Source organism: Neofelis nebulosa, chromosome 2 (genome assembly GCF_028018385.1).
Source record: "Neofelis nebulosa isolate mNeoNeb1 chromosome 2, mNeoNeb1.pri, whole genome shotgun sequence".
Classification (NCBI taxonomy): Eukaryota; Metazoa; Chordata; class Mammalia; order Carnivora; family Felidae; genus Neofelis; species Neofelis nebulosa.
In genome coordinates, this window is record NC_080783.1 from 780,510 (window position 1) to 802,818 (window position 22,309).

Here is a 22,309-nt window from a genome sequence, read left to right on the forward strand (position 1 = left end):
CACGCCCAGCTGCCCTCCGGGTCTCCCCGCGTGAAACAGGAGGGCCACACTCAGGGCTGTTGAAGTCAGGGTTTCTCACATCATGGCCTCCTGGCCAGGGGGTCTCCAGCGGTCCCCGAGGGCCACCCAACCCCATGCCTGGGCCTCGCAGGCCGCGCAGCCCACAGAGCTCAGCTCAGGGGGCCGTACCCCTCTGGAGAAGTAGGGCCACTGAAATCTGCGATGAAGAAGCACAGCTTGGCAGGTAACTAGAGCACCCCCAGGTCTCGGATCTCCCGTTACTAGGAGGGCCCCGGGAGATCTGGCGCGGTACGAAGCACAGCAAGCGGGGGACACTCCCGGAAGGACCTCGTGGCCCAGGAACCATCAGAGCTAAGGGTATCTTTCGGACGGCCCCCGCCCCTCACCCGTACCCCTCCTTCGTTCACTCGGTCACACTGTCACTCTGCCGGCCGTTGTGTGGTGGCTGTGTCCACCAGCCGTTTCTGGACCGGCCTTCCTCAGGAGTGAGCCTCCCGACGGTGGAGGCGCTGCCTCTCGCGTGGGAACTGACCCTCCCGTCCCGGCACGGCCCGTGTGTAGGCAACCCGGACTGACACGCACGGGCTCCCTCTCCTGGGCCTGCAGCGTGGCCGCGGGGAAGCAAGGGGGCTCCCGTGGGCCTCTGTGCACACTAGTTCGGAAGGCCCAGCCCTGCCTCCTCCGTCTACTCCCCCAGGAGCCTGGGATCGTGGAGGGAAGCACGTCACCGTGGGAAAAGGATCCCCGAGGGACTGGCCAGACCCTCTTCTGAAGATCATTTCTCAGGGTCACAGCCTGCAGCCTTTGTGGGGAGCATGGGCCTGGCCACACCTAGACACACGCCTGCTCTCACACCTGTTCCCACACTCGCGTCCACGCCGCACCGCTCACGGCAGCCCACACCTGCACCCGTACTTCGATCCCTAACCACAGCCTAAGCCCCTGGCTACTGGCGGGTGACAAGCGACAGACCTCCCTGCCATCAGAGACGCAGCGGTGTCCCCACCCCTGAAACTCCACCGCCCAGAGCCCAGATGGGCAGAGTAGGCCGCGGGCTTGGCCGGGCCCGCCCTGGGGCTGCAGGAGGGCTTGCGTTCTTGGGTGCCCCGCTTGCCACTTTGGGGAAGGGGCAAAATTATTGGCTCCTGGGCTCCCTGGCCTGTGGGTTCCCCATCCTCTGAGCTCAGGCTCTGGCTGGGGCCTATTTGGTGCTCCGGTGAGTGGGTGGGCTCGGCTTCCCCAGGCATCTCTCACCAGGACACCGTCCTCAGGCCTCGGTGAGTCTTCCTGCCCGCCGGGGCGCACACCCGCCCTCCCCGGCTCCTGCCCCTGTCCCTGCAAAGTGCGCGCCTGTTGCCCTGGAAGGTCTGGGTGGGATCCGCCCGCGCTGGGTTCGCTCGCCGAGCTCTGGGGCTGGGAGAAGTGGGAAGAAGGTCCTCTCTGTGGCCTCGGTCTCCTTGTGGGTGGGAGGTGAGTCCGCGAAGGCGGTCCCCACGTGGGCGTCATTGTGGCCTCAGCCTTTGCAGGCCTGTGGTTAGTCCTCCCCTCAGAGTGGCCACATCAATCGTTCACACACCCTCTCCATTTCTAAGCACGTTCCAGGAAAGTCTGCACCTCGGCCGGCACCACACAGGGGAAGGGGCTGGGACAAATCCTTCCTCGGCCAGTCCCGACTGTCTGCCCTAAGGTGGACCCTACCCGCCACCCCGCCCCGTCTGATGCGTGGTCATTGCCTGAAGGCCCCCTGGGTGTCGGGAGATCCCTCTGGTCAGGCAGATGCGGGGGGTGTGAAACAGGCAGCAAATCCCACCAAGCATCAAGTCCTTGGCAAACATGGGGAGATGACTGAAAAGGGCGTCTGCCTTCCAGGCGATCCTGGGGACAGGTGCCCCTCCCCAGCCCAGGACACAGGCTGGGGGAGAATGAGGGGAGAGTGCCAGCTCCTGGACCCAGGACGGGCCACCCCGGCTTCTCCGTGGTCTCCAGCATATTCCCCCATGCGGCGCCCAGAGCAGGGATAGGAAAGCCTCCCCAGGAAAAGATGGGGCTCAAGGGGCGAGCCGGTACCAGCCCAGGTTCCTGGCTGGGGGAGGGGGTGGGCAAAGCCATGCCCTCCAGCAGCCTGCTTGTCCCCAGCGTCCAGCACCACCTTCATCCAGCCTCGTCCTCCCCGCCCCCTCTCCCATCCTGCCCTTCCCCCGTCAAGCATCCAGCCCCCTTCTTCTTGCCCCCTCCTCCCTGTCCCCAGCATCCCAATCCCTTCCTCCCTGCTCCGGTCCCCTCCTGTCACCCCCCACCGACTCCCTGAGCCACCCCAGCCCCCACAGCCCTGAGCCGCTGTTTCCATCCTCTTACTTGTATGGCCGCAGCCCCCCACGCGCACCTGGGCATCATCGATTCTGAACGCCCAGCGCCCGGGCACGCCCACGTTGGTGGTGGTCTCCACCTCGACCATGTCCGCGGTGCGCGAGCCGGGGATGCTGAAGTAGCGCCTCCCGTCACCCGCATTGAAGCCAGCCTGGGGTGGGGAGAGTGGGGGGCAGGCGCCAGTTGGGTCCCCGGGTCCCCCTGAAGCTCCTGAGACCCACGTAACGCCTCCCCCCCGCCCCCCCAGTGGCCAGGGTCAAAGAAATCACGTGGAAGGCAGCTTTGTAACCCTGGAGCTTTACAGGTTTAGGGGTACCCCTACCACCCCCCATGTCGTCCTTGTCCCGATCAGCAACCTCCCAGCCAGATCCTGACCCCAGCCGCCAGTGCCTCCAGCCACCAACCTTGAGCACCGGCGTGCTCCCCACACACACACCTGCGGGGCTCACTCCCTTGGAGTCTCAGCTCCCATAAGGACCAGGGGCCAGGGGCAAGTGTGAGCTCAGGAGAAAGTAGGTGGCCCGGGAGGAGGTGGGGGCCTTCACACAGTGCAGGAGCACTGGCTGGCCTTGGGGACTTGCACTTGACCACGCCCTCCACACTTAAGACTTCCTGCTGGCCACAGTTCTGTGGGCCATGGGCCAGCCCCTAGGACAGTCAGTGCACGGAGGACCACTGGCCTCTTCACGGTACTGGCTGTGTGCAGGGAGGGTCTGCCCGCCTTGTCAGCTGTGACAGGCGTGGCGGTGGGGAGCCGGGCCCCTACCTGGGCCGCGATCCCTCCCAGGCCAGTGGTGTCACCCCCGCTGCTGGCGTGTGTGCCTGTGGTCCACGTGATGGACTCGTAGTTGAAGATGGTGAAGGAGAACTTGCCGTCAGTGATGAGCACGGTCTGGAACGTGTTGACCTGCCGAGGAGGGAGGTCTGAACAGGGCTCTGCACCCCAGTGTCCACGCCGCAAGGCCCTGCCCCCCTCCGGCATCCCTTCGCGCACTGTCATCATCCACCGGCTGTGTTCCCGACTAGGTGGTCAGCCATCTGCCGTCAAGCTGATGGCCTCGTCCCCATCCTCCACCGTGTCCCCAGCGTCTGAGGCCCCGGCACGGGCCAGACCCCCAATATCTGTCGCCTGGTGAGTGAGACACACTGAGGGGTCATGAGGGCCCACGGACGCCAGGAGCAGACGCTGCGCCCTGTGGTGGCTGGGGCACAAGGGTGAGCGTTGACTGGGCCAGATCCGCACCACTGCCTTGTGTGAAACAAAAAAACGTAAAGGGGGGTGGCGGGAGGGAGATAAAAAAAGGAAACAAGAAAAAGTGGCCTTAGTAATTCTTGTTTTCCATGGAATTCTCTTCCATGAAACTGATTGAGCAGCATGTGTAGGAGACGTTATTTCAGATCGGGCAGGGAGGGGGGCTGTTTAAAAAGTGATCTCGGGACTAGTAGGAAACTCTCTGAAAGAGGATAAAATTAGAGCTTTATATCTTTACATCACTTTAATAAAGCCCACGTCAAGTAAGGTTATGGATGGAACCATCAAAGCCCTAGAGGAAAATGTGGGCACTCGAGTCTGCAGAGCTGCGTCGGGGAAGGACTTGAAGCATAACGTTTGTCGACCGTGAAAACCAGAAAGGAGATTTATATGTTTGACTACAGAAACTTCTGTGTATAAAGAGTGCCGTAAGATCACACTGAATAGCAAACGGCAAAGTGGAAGATGTTTCTACAACATAGGTGGCCGGCGAAACTGTGGGTGTCTTTAATTCAAGCACAACTTGTACGGGCCAGTAAGAAAAAGACGAGAAAGGTGACCAAATTGGCAAGGGTCGCGTGAGCAGATGCGTTACAGCAGAGTGCGACCGCCCGGTCACACTGAACAGATTCGCCAGCCCTGGACGCCAAAGGCCAGGGAGGAAAAGGAAAAGGCCTTCCCCGTTTGCCCGTGACGCTGGCGAGGGAGGGGAGCCACGGGCGTCCTGCTGGGCCCAGGGAGACCGCGTGGCCACACGTGGCTCACTCGCATGTCTGAGGCCACGAGTCTGAGAGGCGCGTCAGAGCTCTGTGGGCAGCGGCCTCCCTGCTGGAGCCTCGTGCCGGGAGACGGTCCCCGATCTAGCGGGGCCGCGCGGTGCCCGCCTCGGGGCACAGGTGCCACCCGCCACGGTGGGGCCTCATATGGTCCATCTTCTTACTTCCGTAAGAATGAGCAAGAGGGAGACCGAGTGCTCCCCTTCGGGATGGCAGACCCGGGGCTAATACGGGCAGGACGCCGCGGCCACGAAGGCGGGAAAGCCGAGGGGGGACGGAGGGCGAGACTAGGGCCAGCAAGGCCAGCGGCGGGGCTTCGCGAGCTGCTGAGGCCCGGCGTGCGAGGAGAGCGAGGCCGGGCGTGGGGCTTACGTCCCTTCCTCCCTTCCTGTCATGCAGCCTGTTCCCAGAGGAGGGCTTTCCGGGTCCGCCAGCGCCCGGCCCCGCTCCCAGCCCCAACTCAGAACTCTGAGCCCTTATAAGAATTCTTGTGTTGCCCAGACATTCGCACCCCTGGGCCCGGACACCGGAGAGCAGTAAGGTTTCCTCTGGCAACACAGGAGGGGCTCAGGAAACAGAGGGCACGGGTGACATCACGGTTTCCGCGATGCCGTGGGGAAGGCGGACGCTGTTGAGCGAACAAAACCACAAAACGGCGTGTTCTCCGTGGCTCTGTTTATTTCTTCAAGTGGGTGTCAGTATACAATAGGAAGTGTTTACTGGGAGTTACCTCTTGGTGGTGGAATCTCTGGTTCTTTTTTTCTTTTTGTTGCACAGATGTTTTTCTTACAAATTGGTGATAAGAAAAAACAAGTAAAACGTAGCGAAAGATGAGTGGGCTCTGCATGAATGAAGTTCACCAGCGTGAACGCTCATCCGTAGTAATATTTACAGAAAAAGCCCATCTTTCCCTGTTGACTGTCCTCCTTTTAGGAAGCGAGCGCCGCAGTCGCTCAGCGGCTGCGTTGCTCAGCGGCTGCCTCGCTCCGGGCGTGCTCGGTCCCCCTGCTGCTGGAGAACTCGGCCAGCGCTCTCCACCTGCGCTGTGTTTCGAGCCGCCGCTGCTGGGGACCCCGCACCGCCATGCCAAGTGAAGACCTCACCTGTTCCCACCCTCTGCCCACCCACTCGTGTGTGTGTGTGTGTGTGTGTGTGTGTGTGTGTGACGGGAAACCAGGCCCTGCCCTTGACTGCTGTGCCCGTGCCTGTCCCCTGCGGTCCACTGTGCAGACACATCTATCCCTCGGGGCTGCTCTGAGCCTTCCCGTCCCTCGAGCCCCGGAGCCTCCTGTGGCTAAGCTGCCACCTTTCGCCTGGCACAGCAGTCCCACAGGCTGTGCTGGCTGAGTGCTTCTCGGCCCTTGGCGTCTAGAATGTGCCGCATAGGAGACACGGGTCCCCAGTGCCTTCGTCGTTTGGCATTATCGCAGAATAAAGGATAAAACAGAATAAACTTCCTGCATAACCTGTTGAGTTTCAAACCATTCCAAGAGGAGACTCTTCTAACACATGATCGGTATCTCCCTAGCGTGTGAACTCCTGTATCAGGGCATTTGGCATTTTCCTAGAGGCAGATGGGTTCCAGGGGGGTGGGGGCTGGGGAAGGTCAGGGCTCTGCCCTCCTCCAACCTGACTCTGCGACCCTGGGAGAGTAACTTCCATCCCTGAGCCCAGTTTTCCCCTCTCGGCCGTGCACCAGTGATTATGTCTGACCCACCTCAGCAAGGCAGGGTCCCTGGAGGGAGAGCCTGGACCCCAGACCGACGTCCTCCCTCCCCCAGGACAAAAAACTCACGGGGGAAGTGGAACTGCCTCCAAAGAAGGTCACACGGTGCCAGGTGGCTATGAAGACCCAGGTGGCGGAGAAGTCCTGGAGCTCGGGGAAGTAGCGCCTGACATCCTCTGTGGCTCTGCGCAGCGTGGCAGGGTCAGTGGCCTCCCTGTAGTACACGTCACCTGCACGCCGATTGTCCACGTCTGCCCAGAAGGCTGCCACCACGCAGCGGTCCTTGGCGATGGGGAAGGCCGCGGGGGTGAACTGAGAGACCTCCTTCAGGAAGGAGACGACTCCGTTATTGTTCACCTGTCAGGAAGCCAGACGGGGGGGCCAGTGGGCACCTGGGGACAGGTGGGCGGGCCCGGCGGCCTCCCCTGCCTCACCCGCCAGGCGCCCTCCAAGGGGGAGCCGGCCTTGAACCGGGCAACCCTAGGACGGCCTGACAGTTCCTGGTCCCTGATATGGGACCCCTCGGCCTGTCCCATCCCCTTGCGGACAGGCTGCGCGCTCAGGCACGGGCTCTGACCTGTTTGCTCTACCTGATGTGCCGCACGGCGCCCAGACCTGGGCTGCTGCTGTGGGGTCAGGGAGCTCCCACTGTGGGCCCTGGCCTTGGGCAATTGGGGCGCTCAGGGTCCTGGGTCCCACTCTAACCAGGCACCTTGGGAGGCGCAGTAGGCTGCCAGCCTTGGATCCAGGTCCGGACAGGTGAGCTGGAGCCGTGTGAGGTGGGCTGAGGGGAGGCCGGAAAGGCCTGGATGTCTGGTTGGTGGGGAGGGTCTGTGCTCAGGACTCCAGACAGTAGGGAGCTGCAGAAGGCTGCTGAGCAGAAGGGGGGGTGGGGGGCGGCAGGCAGCGTCTGTGCGGTAAGACGCAACTGGTCCCAGTGCAGTTAGCCGTGCAACCAGGAGGCAGTTCAGCCTTCACCTCTCTGTGCCCTGGGTTTTCACCTGTGACATGGGGATAACACTAGCTATTGCCTCCGGGATGCTGGCAGCCTGGAACGAGTTAGTGAGCACAGAGCTGGGCCCTAGACTGTCAGGATTTGCTCCTGGGAAGATCGTGGTCAGAACTATGCTTTCAGAAAAGACTCTGGACTTGCCCTTTAGGTGAGGGTGGCCCGGTAACCCAGAGAAGCACAGCTCTCTTCTTAAAGGCACCGAGAGCGATCGAGCAAGTGAAGTATTTCAGGGCTTGGATTCCAAATTGAGGACAGGGAGGGACCGAAGGTGAGCCCGGCTCTCAGAGCTCCTTCCCGCCCAAGTGAGTGCACCTGCACACTGAGGAGCAGTGGCTGCAAACAAGACCTAAAGTTTTGCAGCCTCGTGGAAGAACAGAGAGAGAGACGTCAAAGCTCGGCGCTCACTCGGGGCTGGGGGTAAGCCCCCACACTAAGCTGGGTGAACTTGAAGTACACAGTCCTCATGCGGCCTCACGCTCTGCCGTCCCCTCACCCAAGCGATCCAGGGCCCCTCGAACTGGGACTCGGATCAAGGCTCGGATTCTCGGTTCCCAATGGATAGCATCCTGAGGTTCCAGAAGCAAAGAAAACCCTCTCTGGTGGAAGCTGGCATCACCTTAGGCCTCAAGCTATTCCTGTAAATAATTGTTCAAGTACAAAGCCCAGGTCACAAAGATAATTGGGCACATAAGGAAACAAGGTACCACTCACAAGAATCAGCAGAAATGCAAGAAACATCGGATATCAGAATTATCAGACCAGAGACTATAAAATGACTAAGTTTACTGTGTTCCAAGTGCAAGCTTTAAATTTCTTCAAGAGAGTGGCCAAAACAATCTTGAAAAAAGAACGAAGTTGGAGGACTTATACTTTCTGCTTTCAAAACGGACTGCAAAGCTGTAGCAGTCAAAACAGTGAGGTCTTGGCTTAAAGACAGAAATATAGACAAATAGAAGAGAATAGAGAGCCCAGAAATAAGCCCTCACATATATGGGCAAATGATTTTCATCAAGGGGGGGCAACAGAAAGGGCAGTCTTTTCAACAAATGGAGCTGGGACTATTGGACGTCCACATGCAAAAGAACAAAGTTGGACTCTTACCTCACCCCAGATACAAAAATTAACTTAAAATGGATCAAAGACCTAACCGTGAGGGCTAAACATATAAAGGTCAGAAGAAAACATAGGATAAAAGCATCACAGCATTGGCTTTGGTAATGATTTCTTGGATATGACACCAAAGGCACCGGCCACAAAAGAAAAAAACCCAGAAAACCGGAGTTCATCAAAATTAAAAATATTTGTTTCTATCAGCAGAATGAAAAGGCAACCCACAGAATGGGAGAAAATATTTGCAAATCATGTATCTAATAAGGGCTTAATATCTTAAACATATGGAGAGCTCCTACAACTCAGTAACAACAACAAATACAAACAACCTGATTAAAAAATGGGCATAAGACTTCAATAAACATGTCTCCAGAGAGGATCTACCAATGGCCAATAATCCCATGAAAAGATGCTCAACATAACCATCGTTAGGGAAGTGCAAACCTAAGCCACAATGAGCTAACACCTCACACCCATTAGCATGGTTCCCATCAAAAAACCTAGAAAAGAACAAGTGCGGTCAGGGACACGGAAAAGCTGGAACCCTTGTGCACTGCTGACAGAAATGTAAAATGGCACAGTCGCTGTGGAGAACAGTTGGCAGTTTCTCAAAAAATTGCAAATAGATATACCATATGATCCGGAAATTCTACTTCTGGGTATATATCTGTATTAGTCGGCTGTGGCTGCCATAATAAAATACCAGACTGAGTGGCTTGAACGACAGAAATTTGTTTTCTTGTAGTTCTGGAGCTAGACATCCGAGATGAAGGTGTCGTCAGAATTGGTTTCTAGTGAGGCTCCTCTTCCTGGCTCATAGATGGCTCCCTCCTTACTGTGTCTCCACACTGCCTTTCCTCTGTGTGCACACGAGAAGGGAGAGAGCTCTCTGGTGTCTGTCCCTCTTATTATCAGATTGGGACCCTACCCATACAACCTCAATTTACCTTCCTGAAGGCTCTATCTCCAAGTACAATCACCTTGGGGGGTGAGAATTCAACATAAGAATTTTGGGTGGGACACAATTCATCCACAATGATACTCAAAAATAATTGAAAGCAGGGTCTTCAGGAGATCTTTGTACACCCGTGTTCATAGCAGCATTCTGCACGACAGCCCAAAGGTGGAAGCAACCCAAGGTTCACCAATGCATGGATGAATAAGCCAATGTGGTCCATCCATACGATGGAATATGATTCAGTCTTAAAAAGGAAGGAAATTCTGACATGTGCTACAAAATGGATGAACTTTGAGGACCTTATGCTCAATGAAATAAGCCAGTCACAAAGAGACAAATGCTATGATTTCACTTATATGAGGGATCTAGAGTAGTCACATTCATAGAAAATAGAATGGGGGTGTCCAGGGGGTGGAGGAGACGGGGGTGGGGGCGTGTCTAGTGGAGACAGAATTTCAGTTTTATAAAATGAAAAGAGTCTGGAGGTGAAGGTAGTGATGACTGAACAACATGTCCTTAATACCACTGGACTGTACACTTAAAAATGGTCAAGATGTAGGGGCACCTGGGTGGCTCAGTCAGTTAAGCATCCAACTTCAGCTCAGGTCATGATCTCGCAGTCCATGAGTTCGAGCCCCGTGTCAGGCTCTGTGCTGACAGCTCAGAGCCTGGAGCCTATTTCAGATTCTGTGTCTCCATCTTTCTCTTTCCTCCCCTGCTCATGCTCTGTCTCTCTCTTCTCAAAAATAAATAAATGTTAAAAAAAAAAAAAAAGGTCAAGATGCTAAGTTTTATATTATGTGTATTGTCCACAATATAAAAAATTGACTAAAGCAAAGTCTGGGACAAAAAAAATAATCAGGAATGGAAATTCTCTTTTTAATAAACCATTTTATTTTATTTTATTTTATTTTATTTTATTTTATTTTTTAATTTTTTTTAACGTTTATTTATTTTTGAGACAGAGAGAGACAGAGTGTGAACAGGGGAGGGGCAGAGAGAGGGGGAGACACAGAATCTGAAACAGGCTCCAGGCTCTGAGCTGTCAGCACAGAGCCTGACGCGGGGCTCGAACTCACAGACTGTGAGATCATGACCTGAGCCGAAGTTGGACGCTTAACCGACTGAGCCACCCAGGCGCCCCTTTAATAAACCATTTTAAAGAACTAAATATAAATTCTAGGACTAAAACTAAGTAAATAACAAATTAAGAACTAAGTAGATAATTTAAAAGCAGATTTAAATAGATAATTTAAGAGCACAATTAAAGGAAGAATTAGTGAGCTGGACCTAGAAGACAGGTCAGAAGAAACCATCTGGAATTTAGAACAGAGACAAAGACATGGAGAGTAGAGAAAAGAAAAGAAAAGAAAATTTATGTGAAGCAGGAGGATGGTCAAATACAGGTATGGTTTGGAGCACCAGAGGGTAAGGAGGTATAAAGGCAATGGCTGAGAATTTCCAGAACTGATGAAAGACATCAGGCCACATATTCAATAATCCCAGTGATTCCCTAGCTGGAAGAATTAAAATATAGCAACAACAAATGACTGCTGTAAATGCACATCAATGATAAGGAGACAGTTATAAAAGGAGAAATATATGAATTATCATCAAGGGTCTTTCCCGTAGAGTGGCAGCTGATTTCTCATAAGCAACAATGGGGACTAGAAAATGGTGGGATTGTGTCTTGAATACGCTGGAAGAAAATAATCTGCTTGCAGTTTTATACCCAGATAAAATATCCTTCATTACTGAAGGCAAAAGAAAGATAATTGAAATAAATAAATAATAAATAAGTAGGAACTAAATAGCAGACCCACATAAACAAAGCCAAGTCAAAGGGAAATGTAAAGTCAGAGATGCAAGGAGGGGAAAAGGGCAAAGAAGGTGAAAGAAGGTGCTATGAACTGAATGTATCTCCCCCAAATTCTTATGTTGAAACCTGGCCCCCACTGTGATGGTGTTAGGAGGTGAGGCCTGTTGGAGGAGACTAGGTATGAGGGTGGATCCCCCATGAAGGAGATTAGTGTCCTTATAAAAGAGACCCCAAAGAGCTGTCTCTGTTTTTCTGACATGTGAGGACACGATGAGAAGATGCTATTAACCAGGAAGTGGGTCCTCACCAGACACTAAATCTTCCAGCCCCTTGATCTTGACTTCTCAGCCTTCAGAACTGTGAGAAATAGTGTTTGTTGTTTAAACTACCCAGTCTAGGGGCGCCTGGGGGGCTCAGTCAGTTAAGCGTCCGACTTCAGCTCAGGTCATGATTTCACTGTCTGCAGGTTCAAGCCTCGGGTCGGGCTTTGTGCTGACGGCTCGGAGCCTGGAGCCTGCTTCAGATTCTGTATCTCCCTCTCTCTCTGTCTCTCCCCCTCCTCATGCTCTAGCTCTCTCTCACAAAAAGACATTAAAAAAAATTGAAACTGCCCAGTCTGTGGGCAGCCAGAACAGATTAAATCATAGCAGCCAGAACAGATTAATCATATGTCATAATATGACATCATATATCATATCATAATCATATATCATATCACCATATATCATATCATATATCATAATCACTGTTTCTATTCATAATCATATATCATGATATTCATAACCATATATCATATCACCATATATCATATCATATCATAATCATATCATAATATGATAACAGATTTATCATAGCAGCCAGAACAGATTAAACCAGAAGGCATGAGAATAAATCTAAATGAACATTGACCATATAAAGAAATAATATAAATAAAGCTTTGTGTAGTTGTGTGAAAAAAAAATCTGTAGAATTAAGATTAATGATAATAGCTTATAAATTGGGAGAATGCATAAGTGTTTGAAGGTCACTGTATTTTCCAGAAGGGTAAAGGCATTCACTTATTAGTGAATATTGGTAAGTAAAAATGAATATGGATAATCACCAAAAGAATAGAAACAGTGTATATCATCCTAACCGAGAGAGGGGATGTGACTGAATGATTAAAATACTTGATGTATAAGATAGCAAGAAAGGAGAGAGAAGGAAATATAAAGCAAGTGGGACAGACAGCTCAGAAGATCTTAGATTGAACCCAGCTCCATCAGTAACACTTTAAATAAAAATGAATTCGATGTTCTGGTTAAAATACATACTATCCAAATGCTAACCAAAGGAAACCTGGTGTAGACCATAAGGCAAAAAGTATAGCTAGAGACCAAAAGGGCCACTTCTTGATAATAAAGGAAGATATAACAAGTTTGCATTTTTACATGCCTAATAACAACGTTAGTTATCACATAAGTGAAAAACTGACAAAAGGAAATAGGTCAATTCATAACCACTGTGGAACATTTCAACATACATTCCTTAGCAAAATGGACTAGGCAGACAAAATTATCTGGCAGAATACGGAAGATTTGAGCAATGAAAATAGTAAGTGACCTAATAGATAATACAAATATCTTTTTAAAAATTTACTATATACTGATCACATAGCAAGTGTCAACAAATTTCAAGGGATTGCAAAAAATAGTTTGTTCTCTGGCCACAGCGCAATTACACTCAAAATATTAACCCCCAAAAGGTAGGAAATTTCTATGTATATGGAAATTAAGAAATATAGTTATAAATAACTTGGGAGCGAAAGATAACAAAAGTGCTATTTAGAAAAAACCCGTGAGGGTGTGGGGCGCCTGGGCGGCTCAGTCGGCTGAGCTTTGGCTTCAGCTCTGGCTCAGGTCATGATCTCGTGGTTTGTGAGTTCGAGCCCCATGTCGGGCTCTGTGCTGACAGCTCAGAGCCTGGAGCCTGTTTCGGATTCTGTGTCTTCCTCTCTCTTTGCTCCTCCCCCGCTCGTGCTCTGTCTCTCTCTCAAAAATAAATAAACATTAAAAAAATTTTTTTAAATAAAAAAAAGACTCATGAGGGTGAGGTGCCAGCAAACTTAAAAGGGGAATTTATACCCTTGCATGCTTATCTCAGTGTGTGTACTTAGTGAAGAAACCAAACATTTAGTAAATAATCCACATACAGGAAAGAAACGACAACAACAACAAAACAGGGGAAGAGAAAAACAAACAATTAAGAGCACAAGTTAATAAACTAGAAAACAAACACTGAAAAAGAGAACCAACAAAGCCACAATTTGGTTTGTTTCAACTACCAGTAAAATGGATAAACTTCTGTTGGAATTGGTTAAGTAAAAAAAAAAAGGTGCTGATGGCCAGTATCAGGACTGAAAAAGAAAATATGGCTTCATACTCTGACACTCTCAAAAAAGATAACAAGAAGATATTGTAAATACCTTTATAATAACAATACATTTAAATTTTTAGATGAAACGAAAAAAAATTTCTAAAGAACTGGGTTAAGAAGAAATAAAGGAGGAAGGATGTTAGCATAACAGAGAACTGACTTTCTGGAAGAGGACGGACAAGGGCCTCCGTGGACTGGGACAGGAGAAACTGAGAAGATGCCCCAGGATCCCAGCAGATAGTGTTCTCCACAAGTGAGGTGTAGTGTGAGTCGGGGGTGGAAAGGGAGGGTGCCCACTGTCTTACCTGTAATAAAGCAGAGCAGTGAGAGCTAGGCTTGAAATAAGCCATCCGATCAGAACTTTGGTTGTTACCATGACAATGGGGTAGCAACCCTCTAGCGCCTCAATGAAAAAGCAGAAGAGCCCTGATGACTGAGTAAAGATTCCCAAAGCTGAGATAAATGGTTTTAACAATGAGGATTTAGAGAATTTTTTTTTAAGGGTTTAGAATTTTGAGGGGACCCGAAACATTGAAAGTCCATTTGGTTGAGCTGCGTGACTGACAACTGTAAAGCCTTGCTTATTGGGGCAGAGTCACTGTCTTCTGCTGTGTCCCTGGATCCTTGCTTCCTCCTCTATCCTGACTTCAGCTGCTTTAAGGAAAAAGCCATATATGGCAGGAGACTTCAGAGAGGGGAAGGACTTATACTTTTACAACTCTGGGGTGTATTAGTGTAGGTTCGTCAGTTGTAACAAAGCTAGCACTGGGGTGGGGATGTTAATAATGGGGAGGCTGTGCATGTATGGAGGCAGAGTATATATGGGAAATCTCTATCTTCCTCTCAATTTTGCCGTGAATTTCAAATTCTTCTGAAAAAAATAAAGTCTTAGAAAAAAGACAACCCAATAAAAAATGGGCAAAAGACTTGAATAGCGAACAGGCATTTCTTCAAAGAAGGTACACAGGGGGCGCCTGGGTGGCGCAGTCGGTTAAGCGTCCGACTTCAGCCAGGTCAAGATCTCACGGTCCGTGAGTTCGAGCCCCGCGTCAGGCTCTGGGCTGATGGCTCGGAGCCTGGAGCCTGTTTCCAATTCTGTGTCTCCCTCTCTCTCTGTCCCTCCCCCGTTCATGCTCTGTCTCTCTCTGTCCCAAAAATAAATAAACGTTGAAAAAAAAAAAAAAAAATTTCAAAGAAGGTACACAAATAGTGTAAAACACGCTCAGCATCATTAACCATCAGGGAAATGCAAGTCAAAACCACAATGGGACAGCACTGCACACCCACTAGGATGGCCGTAACGAAAACAAAGAGACAATAACAAGTGTTGGTGAGGGTGTAAAGAAAGTGGAACCCTCATACACTGTTAGTGGAATGTAAAATAGTACAGCCACTTTGGAAGAGTCTGGCAGTTCCTCAGATGGTTAAACAGAACATAACTACGCACATCAACAATTCCATGCCAGGTATATATGCATGTATATCCAGGAGAACCGAGAACACATCTACACAGAAATCTATACGCAAATGTTCATAACAGCATTGTTCACGATAGCCAAACAGTGGAGCCAGTGCATGTATCCATCAACTAATGAATGGATAAAGATAAATGGAATATTATTTGGCCATAAAAAGGAAGGAAATACCCTTGCCACAACACGAATGAACTTTGTCAACATTATATTAAGTGAAAGAAGCCAGACAAACTAAACTGTATGATTCCCCTTCTATGAAATGTATGGAAGAGGCAAATCAAAAGAAACCGAAAGCAGATTTGTGATTGCCTAGGTCAGGGCAGAATTGAGGGGCTGGAGAGTGACAAGTGCGGGGTCAGGGTTTCTTTTGGAGGTAAGGAGAATGCTCTAAAATTGTGGTGATGGCCGAACAAATACTTGAAATGTATGAAAACCCATTGCATTGTAATAGAGTGAAAGGTATGGTATGTGAAGTATATCTCAATAAAGTGGAAGGAAGGAGGGAGGAAGGGAGGGAGGAGGGCAGGTGTTGGGCCTTGGGCATCACCCGAAGCTAAAGGCCACACAAGCGAGCAGCTTCCCCTGTGCACGCCACCCCCTCCCCACCCCCCACCCTCCCACCGGGCTTCTAGAGGCAGAGCATGGGCCTCTGACTCAGGGGAAGACAAACTTGCAGTGGAGACAGGAAGCTTAAGGGAACCCCATGGCCGGGATTCAAGTCCCACGGCCTCTGTGTCTAAGTGTGCAGTTGCTGCCTGCCGTTCTGCCGGGAAGGGTTGGGGCTTCTCCTTTCAGGGGCCGCTGTAGCTGGGAGATAAGAGGACACCGCAGAGCCCTGTCTCGCAGGCTCTTGTGCAGGAGCTGGTGGAGTCCGGGCGTGGCGGGCCCAAGAGGCGCTTCCATGCAGCAGCTCCCCCTGCCCGAGGCAGGGCCCAGCTGGGAGCTTGCAGGAGCCAAGGCGACCCATGGGGGCTCAGGACTCTGAACGCGCCCACGAGCTCGGGAAGGGCCCGACGAGCTGGGCGGCCAAGGGGAAATTGCACAGAGGCTAACGCATCCCGGTTTTACGCGAAAAAAATGGCAGCTACCCCTGGGGGACCTCGTCTTTCACGCCGGTGCCCAAAGCAAAGGTGCTGGCTCAGTGGGCCCTCGAGTCACCCAGGGTCCCCAGAAAGCCTGTCTGGCTTGCCACTGCTCTGGCCGAGCTGGGGCCCGATGGTGTGCCCTGGGGGGCAGCAGCCTGGGGAACCGCCCCGGAGCCCCAGCTCTGGCAGGGCAGCCTGTGGGAAGGTCAGCCGGCGCTTCGGGTGGGATCGGACGCGGTCACCCTGGCTGAGGAGGGACTCTTGACCAGGCACGCCAGATTTTTACTGACCTTTGAGTTGCTGCAAACGGTCTAGCTGGGGGTCAGCACGCTGTCCCGTGAAGGGCCAGATAGTAAATGTGTTTGGCTTTGTGGACCACATAGGGTCTCTATCACATATTTTTCTTTGTTCTGTGCTTTTGTTTTTATAGCCCTTTAAAAATATAAACAGCATTCTTAGCTCACAGGCCATCCGCAAACAGACGATGGGCCAGTCCCTAGGCTGTCCTTTGCAGACCCCTAGTCTGGTCTTGTAAACAAAGCTCTGACGGAACGCCGGGGCGCCGCTCACCCCCACTCCGCCTATGGCCGCTCAGAGTTCAGTATCCAGACAGAGCCCTTCGGCCCGAAAGCCCCACATACTCGCTCGTGGCCCTCCGCTGAGAAAGCCTGCCATCTGTCATCGGGCCTGCTGCTCGGAAGGGCCCGGCCTGGCAGACGAAAGACGCCCACCTTTGGGGCCTACTAACGTGGGCGCACGGTGCGGCCACTGGATTCAGTCTGGGTCACTCTCAGAGGAGTCCACAGGGAGGAGCGTTCTCTGATGGCGCTGATGGGGACCAAGCTGCCGATGGAGGCCTCTCACCGGCCGACACTGCCCCCGAGATCCCTCCTTATACCGGAAATGGCACCACGGCCACGGCAGGGACCCAGTGAAAGGAAAGGCCTCTGTGTTGCTGGTGCAGAAGCCCCTCCCACACACCGGGTTTGTCCCCATGGGAGCTGGCCCACTTTCCATCTTGCCGAGAAGGACCGTGGGCCCCCAGGCCCAGCATCTAGGGGACAATGCTGCTGTGGCAGCCCAACCACCTGCTCCGGCCACATCACTGTCAACTTCCTGGGCCATTTGTGCCCGACAGAGATGCTCCCTCTGTGTCACAGGCCACTGAACAGCAGAACTGTCCAGGGACCATACTATGCTTCCCACCATCCACTGGCATCGGGCCTTGCCGAGCTCTGGATCAGCCTCCCCAGACCCCACCCCAAAGACCTCCGCCCGTGACACCCCGTGGCCCTGGTCTGGGCAGCTTGCTCACTGAATGTGGCCGTCCCCCGCCAGGATTTGCTTCCTCTTGGTTGCCCTTGGGTAATGACCGGGACGGGAGGAGACTGATAGGGGGTTGTGCGGGCCTATTTTGAAAATTGGGGCCTACGCCCACACTGCTCCCGGACACGATGGTGCAGCTCCCCCTACCAATAGCAGGACAGGCCAGCCCCTGGGGGTGCCTGCCGGGTGCAGCCGGGCCGAAAGGGGCTCAGGGTTCAAACTGAACTCTGGTGCAGCCACCTGGATTTTCTTGGTGGACCAACACGTCCCTAGGTCCTGGAGACCCAGGTCACTTGGTTGCGTACCCCCTCACTGTCATCTGTGGTGGTCCACGGGGGCCGAAGTAGGGGTGTGATGAGTCTATATAAATTTCACTCAGATGCCCCCATTGCTTTTTTTCTCCTAAAGCCTGCAGGTGAAAGGTCTGTGTGCGAGCAGGTGATGGGTGGAGAGAAGGCACGAGATACTGAGATGGGCACGCTGTGCAGGCGGAGACCCACCTGGGCACCGGCAGGGGCCACCTCAGGCCTGGGGGCTCGGGGGTCAGAAGCAGTGACGATTCTTTCCCCCTGGATCCGGCACCTGGCAAGGCAGGGAGCACCGTGACCTGTGCTGGGTTTGCACCCCTGCTTGCAGCAGAAACAGTGGACATAGCCAGTCACAAACTATTCTGCTGGGCCTGACTCCCAACGTGGGCCCCTTCCTCTCACGGGCTACCACACATGTCGTACGACCTTGTCTAGGCCCTTCAGACACAAGCTCACACTTGGCCTTGGGTTATGTTGTGTGTGGCGAGCAAGGCCACAAGAGCTTGGGGACATGGCCCACAGACCTCATGGAGAGATCCAGATCAGGTTAGCATCAGATCCCAAACCGTGGTGGCCTGTGCCCCTCGGGGGAGGGTGAGCCACGGAATGTCCCTCCACGGGGGTGGAGATGAGGGGGCCAACCGTGCCCCATCGGCCTGAGACCGAGGGGGTTCCTGGGCCTTCCAGTGCCGAGACCTGGAAGGTTCTGGTAAAGCAGGATGAGATGGTCGCCCTAAGGGGAATCACCTTTTTGGCCCATTTGCTGCCCCTGTAATTATGGTGGTGGCACCAGAGGTCAGCGGTCCGAGCTCCTCGTGTGGGTCGTAAGGGGGAGTAGCCTGGTCTCAGGCCGCACCCTGGCCGAAATAGCCCCTGCCAGCCTCTCCGGGACTCACGCACAGCCGGCTGCACCTGCAGCCCGGCGGCGAGGTGCAGTCCACACCGCAGGGCTTCACGCTGCTGCTGGGAGCCCCGTGGGGGGCAGCCCGCGGGAAATGCGTCATGAGGCAAATCACACAGAATCGGTTCCCGGCCTCTGTGGTCCGACTGATCAGATTGACTGTTGGAATGGCAGACTCATGTGAAAATCTGAGTTGGGCCAAGAACGTGTGGGGCCGAGGAGGCGGACTGTGGAGAGAGGCAATCTGCCACGGGTCCTCAGCGCCTTCGTGTTTTTGTTGGGTATGCCAAGAACGCAAGGCTCCATCTGCCGTCCCCGGGCTGCGGCTCGGGGTTGTGTTTGCAGAGATCAGCTTGAGGGATGAAGTGTCTCCCTTGTGCACAGAGGGCAGGCTTCCCCAAGCTCAGTGTTTCTTGGCCGTGACACAAACCCACAGTGGGGGGAGCATGTACCTAGACCCCTGTGTTGCCCCGTGGGACTCGGGGAGCAAGGGACCCCGATGCGGATGACTGCTCTGTGCTGCCCGCTGCACCCTGGGTCTGTGCTTCTGACCCAGGAGTCTAGGGTCCTGCCAGCACCCCCCCCCCATCTGAAACAGGCTAACATGAGCCAGTAAGGAGGGCACAGCAAATCCTAGGCCTTGACAACTTCACGTTAACAACCTTGAAATTGTACATAAAATGGAAATTTTCCTAGAAAAACACAACCTACCAAATGCGAGGAGAAATAGAAAACTTTAAAAAATATAATCGTTAAAGAAATTTGAATCGGCACAAAACTTTCTCCCAGGAAAGCTTGCTCCAGACGGCAGCCCCAGTCAGTTCCAGCTGACACGTAGGGGGTAACTCCAGAAACACACCCGCCCTTCTAAACAGAAGAATCACTTCATGAGACGGGCACGATCATGACACTGAGATTAACAGGGCCAGTTCGTGCAGGAACAGCAACCAGGCCAGTTCCACTCACCGAAAACGTTGCCAAAATCTTCAATAAATTAGCAAACTGAATCCAGTGATGTATGAAGAGGATAAACAGTTCATCATTAGCAAGTTGGATTTTTGTGAGGAGTACAAGCTAGGCTTTACATTAGAAAACCAACTAATTTAAGTAAATGATCCACTTAGCAGAGTAAGGGAGAAAGTCCTATAATCACCTTACTAGGTATAGAGATGGCAGTTAATAAAAGTCAGCATCCATCTGTGATCAAACTTCTCAGAACACGAGGAACCTAAGAGAACACCCTTCATCTGATAAAGAGTGTCTTCACAATAAACAAGAACAAACATCATGTTTAGTGGTGACATACAGACTTGGTTTCTGAGACTGGGAACGAGACAAGGAGCCTTCTAACACCATTTCCACATTGGAGACCCGAGCCAACACAGCAAGGCAAAAAAAAAAAAAAAAAAAAAAAAAAAAAAGGAATCAAAAAGTAAAGAGATCAGACAGGGAGGAACACAGCTGCTATGAGTTGTGTAGGATACGAACATGGTTGTAGAAAATCTGAAAGAATCCCCAAATAGTTTAGTAAAACTGATAAGAGGCTTGGTTCGGTTGTTAAATATAAAATTAGAAAATGTAAAAAAGTCAACTGTGGTTCTACATACCAGCAATAAGCAGAAAAGAAATGAAAGAAAATGCACCATTTACACTAGTAAAAATATAAAGTGCTTAAGAATAAGTTTAACGGGAGATGCACAAGACTTGTCCGCAATCACTTCTAAAACTGGATTGAAAACATTCACGACAACTTAGATAAATATAAAAGCGCACCGTGTTCCTGAACCGTATGACTCAATACTGTAAAGATACCAGTTCTCCCACGCGGATTTATATACTCAAGGCAGTGTCAAAAAATCCCAGCGAGTATGTGTGTGTTCGTGTAACTTGATAAGCCAATTCTAAACTGTAAATGAAAATGCGACGCCAAGAGTGACCATGACTCTCTCAAGAACGAGGCAGGTGCTTGCTATGACAGACACTGAGGTCTCCCACAACACCGCGGTAACCTGGCGATGCTGGCTCAGGGACAGAGAGTCAGGAGGCAACCCCACACGCAGGACAATCCGTTTGGACAGAGGGGGCGCGGTGGAGCCCTGGGAAGGGGGACAGGGTGGTTCCTCTTTTGTAAGATGGGAACCCGTGTACCTTCGATCTCGTGCCACACACGGAGCCCAGCTCCAGGTGCGTTAGACGCCTCAGTGTGAACAACAAAACAATCCGGCAATAACACTGTTGGAGAATATATTCCTGACTTCTGAGGGTGGTTTTTAAAATCCGGCACAAAAACTTCTAACCATAAAAAGAAACCTGGACACATTTTATTACATTAAAATTAAGAACGTCTACTCACGCAAAGATGCCATTAACGAGGGTGAAATGAGGCGCAGAATGGGAGGAGAGATTTACGATACTTGGGACCTGAGTTTGTCAAGCACTCCCCCAAATCAACAGGAAAAAGGCAACTGTGTAGAAAAGAGGGGAAGGACTTTACAGATGAGGAAATCCAATAGTCGGCGAACACGCACAAGATGCGTTCAGCCTCGTGGAAGAGAAAGGAAATTAAAACCGCATTAACGCACCAGTGCACAGCTGCCAGATGGGTAAAAGGGTCGGCTAGGGTGTCATGCGGTGGGGACGCCTGTCGCCGCCACATCTAATGAAGCTGAAGACAGGCGCGTCCCCCGGCTCAACGCTCTCGCTCTCGTGTGAGACGTGCCCTTGTGGACACCCAGGTACATGTTCCAGAGTTTCATAAACAGCCTTGTTAAAAATAGTCTAAAAGTAGGAACCCCAAATGTCCCCCACGGTGTAGCAGATAAACCACTTGTGATCTCTTCACGTAATTACCGGCCGTGACAAACCAAGACGCCGCGCCAAACGTGGGTGGGCGAACGTCCACACGGTTTGGAGCAAAGGAGACAGGTGCAAGAGAACGGGCTCCGCGTGCCTCCATCAGACCGAGTCTGCACACGGTCTTAGGGGTGCATGGTGGGGGGCGGGGAGGAAGGTGAGGGCATCGTCACGAGGGGCCGGGGCTAGGGGCTTGCGCTGCATTTGTGCCTTTGTGGCACACGCGTTTAGGAAGAGAGCTAAGGGTGAGAAGTCACAGGTGGGCAAGGTGACTGCGGATGGGACAGAGGCCACTGCAGCAGGCACCGGGGGACCCTGGGTCGGGTTGGAGCTGCGGGCAGCTATGGGCCACCTGCCGGGGTGGGACTGGCCTGCGCCTTCCTCCCTGCATCCCTTAGCTGGTCTGCTCCCCGCTGTGGCTCCTACAGACAGACCACTGAGTTTCCTCCTGTCTTTGAAGTCTAAGTCCAGCCCCCAGGTGTGTGTGTTGTGTGCCCCCATCCCACACTGACGCTGCCCGCCTCCCCCCCACCCCCCGGGTGTGGGCCTGGAGCCCAGGGGTCCAGGAAGGAGGCAGAACAAGCCGGCCCTGTTTCCCTGCCAGGGCAGGGCCGGGCCAGGACCACAGCCGAGAAGGCGGTGGGGGCCCAGGGGCTGAGCAAGCGGGCTGCTGGCAGGCGCTGTCACCTGGACAGGAACCTTGTTGGACTTCCTTTCCCCAGATGAGAGCATCTGCTCGTCCGGTGAGGGTTTGGGGAGTGGGCAAGCTGGACCAGAGGGCTGGGTGTGGCGGAACAGAGCAGGGAGCTGAGGGGTGCGGGGAGCCGTGTGGCCGCCGCTTTCCACCCCACACCGGGGTCCCTCCCCTCCTTCAGGGTGGGGCAAATGCCGCTTCCCACAAAATT

General features: G+C 52.5%; 2 protein-coding genes across 13 annotated transcripts in view; one reads left to right on the forward strand and one right to left on the reverse strand.

Moving 5' to 3' along the window:
• The window catches only part of MTERF4 (mitochondrial transcription termination factor 4), a 69,572-nt gene extending 63,691 nt beyond the window's left edge, over positions 1–5,881 (forward strand). The window contains exon 4 of the mRNA XM_058698752.1: positions 5,350–5,881. Within this exon, the coding sequence (XP_058554735.1) occupies positions 5,350–5,763 (414 nt within the window). The 3' untranslated portion in view covers positions 5,764–5,881. The remainder of the gene's footprint in view (positions 1–5,349) is intronic.
• SNED1 (sushi, nidogen and EGF like domains 1) overlaps positions 1–22,309 on the reverse strand; it is an 89,456-nt gene that overhangs the window by 57,860 nt on the left and 9,287 nt on the right. For 11 of the 12 annotated variants that reach the window (XR_009253348.1, XR_009253346.1, XR_009253387.1 and 8 more), the window contains exons 2-4: positions 6,212–6,499; positions 3,155–3,295; positions 2,377–2,539 (exon numbers count right to left, since the gene is read on the reverse strand). Coding sequence is in view for 8 of the 12 variants with exons in the window: in XM_058698714.1 (XP_058554697.1) it covers positions 2,377–2,539; positions 3,155–3,295; positions 6,212–6,499 (592 nt within the window). In the remaining 4 variants the exon portion in view is untranslated. The remainder of the gene's footprint in view (positions 1–2,376; positions 2,540–3,154; positions 3,296–6,211; positions 6,500–22,309) is intronic. The other variant, XM_058698718.1, reaches the window with a different exon arrangement.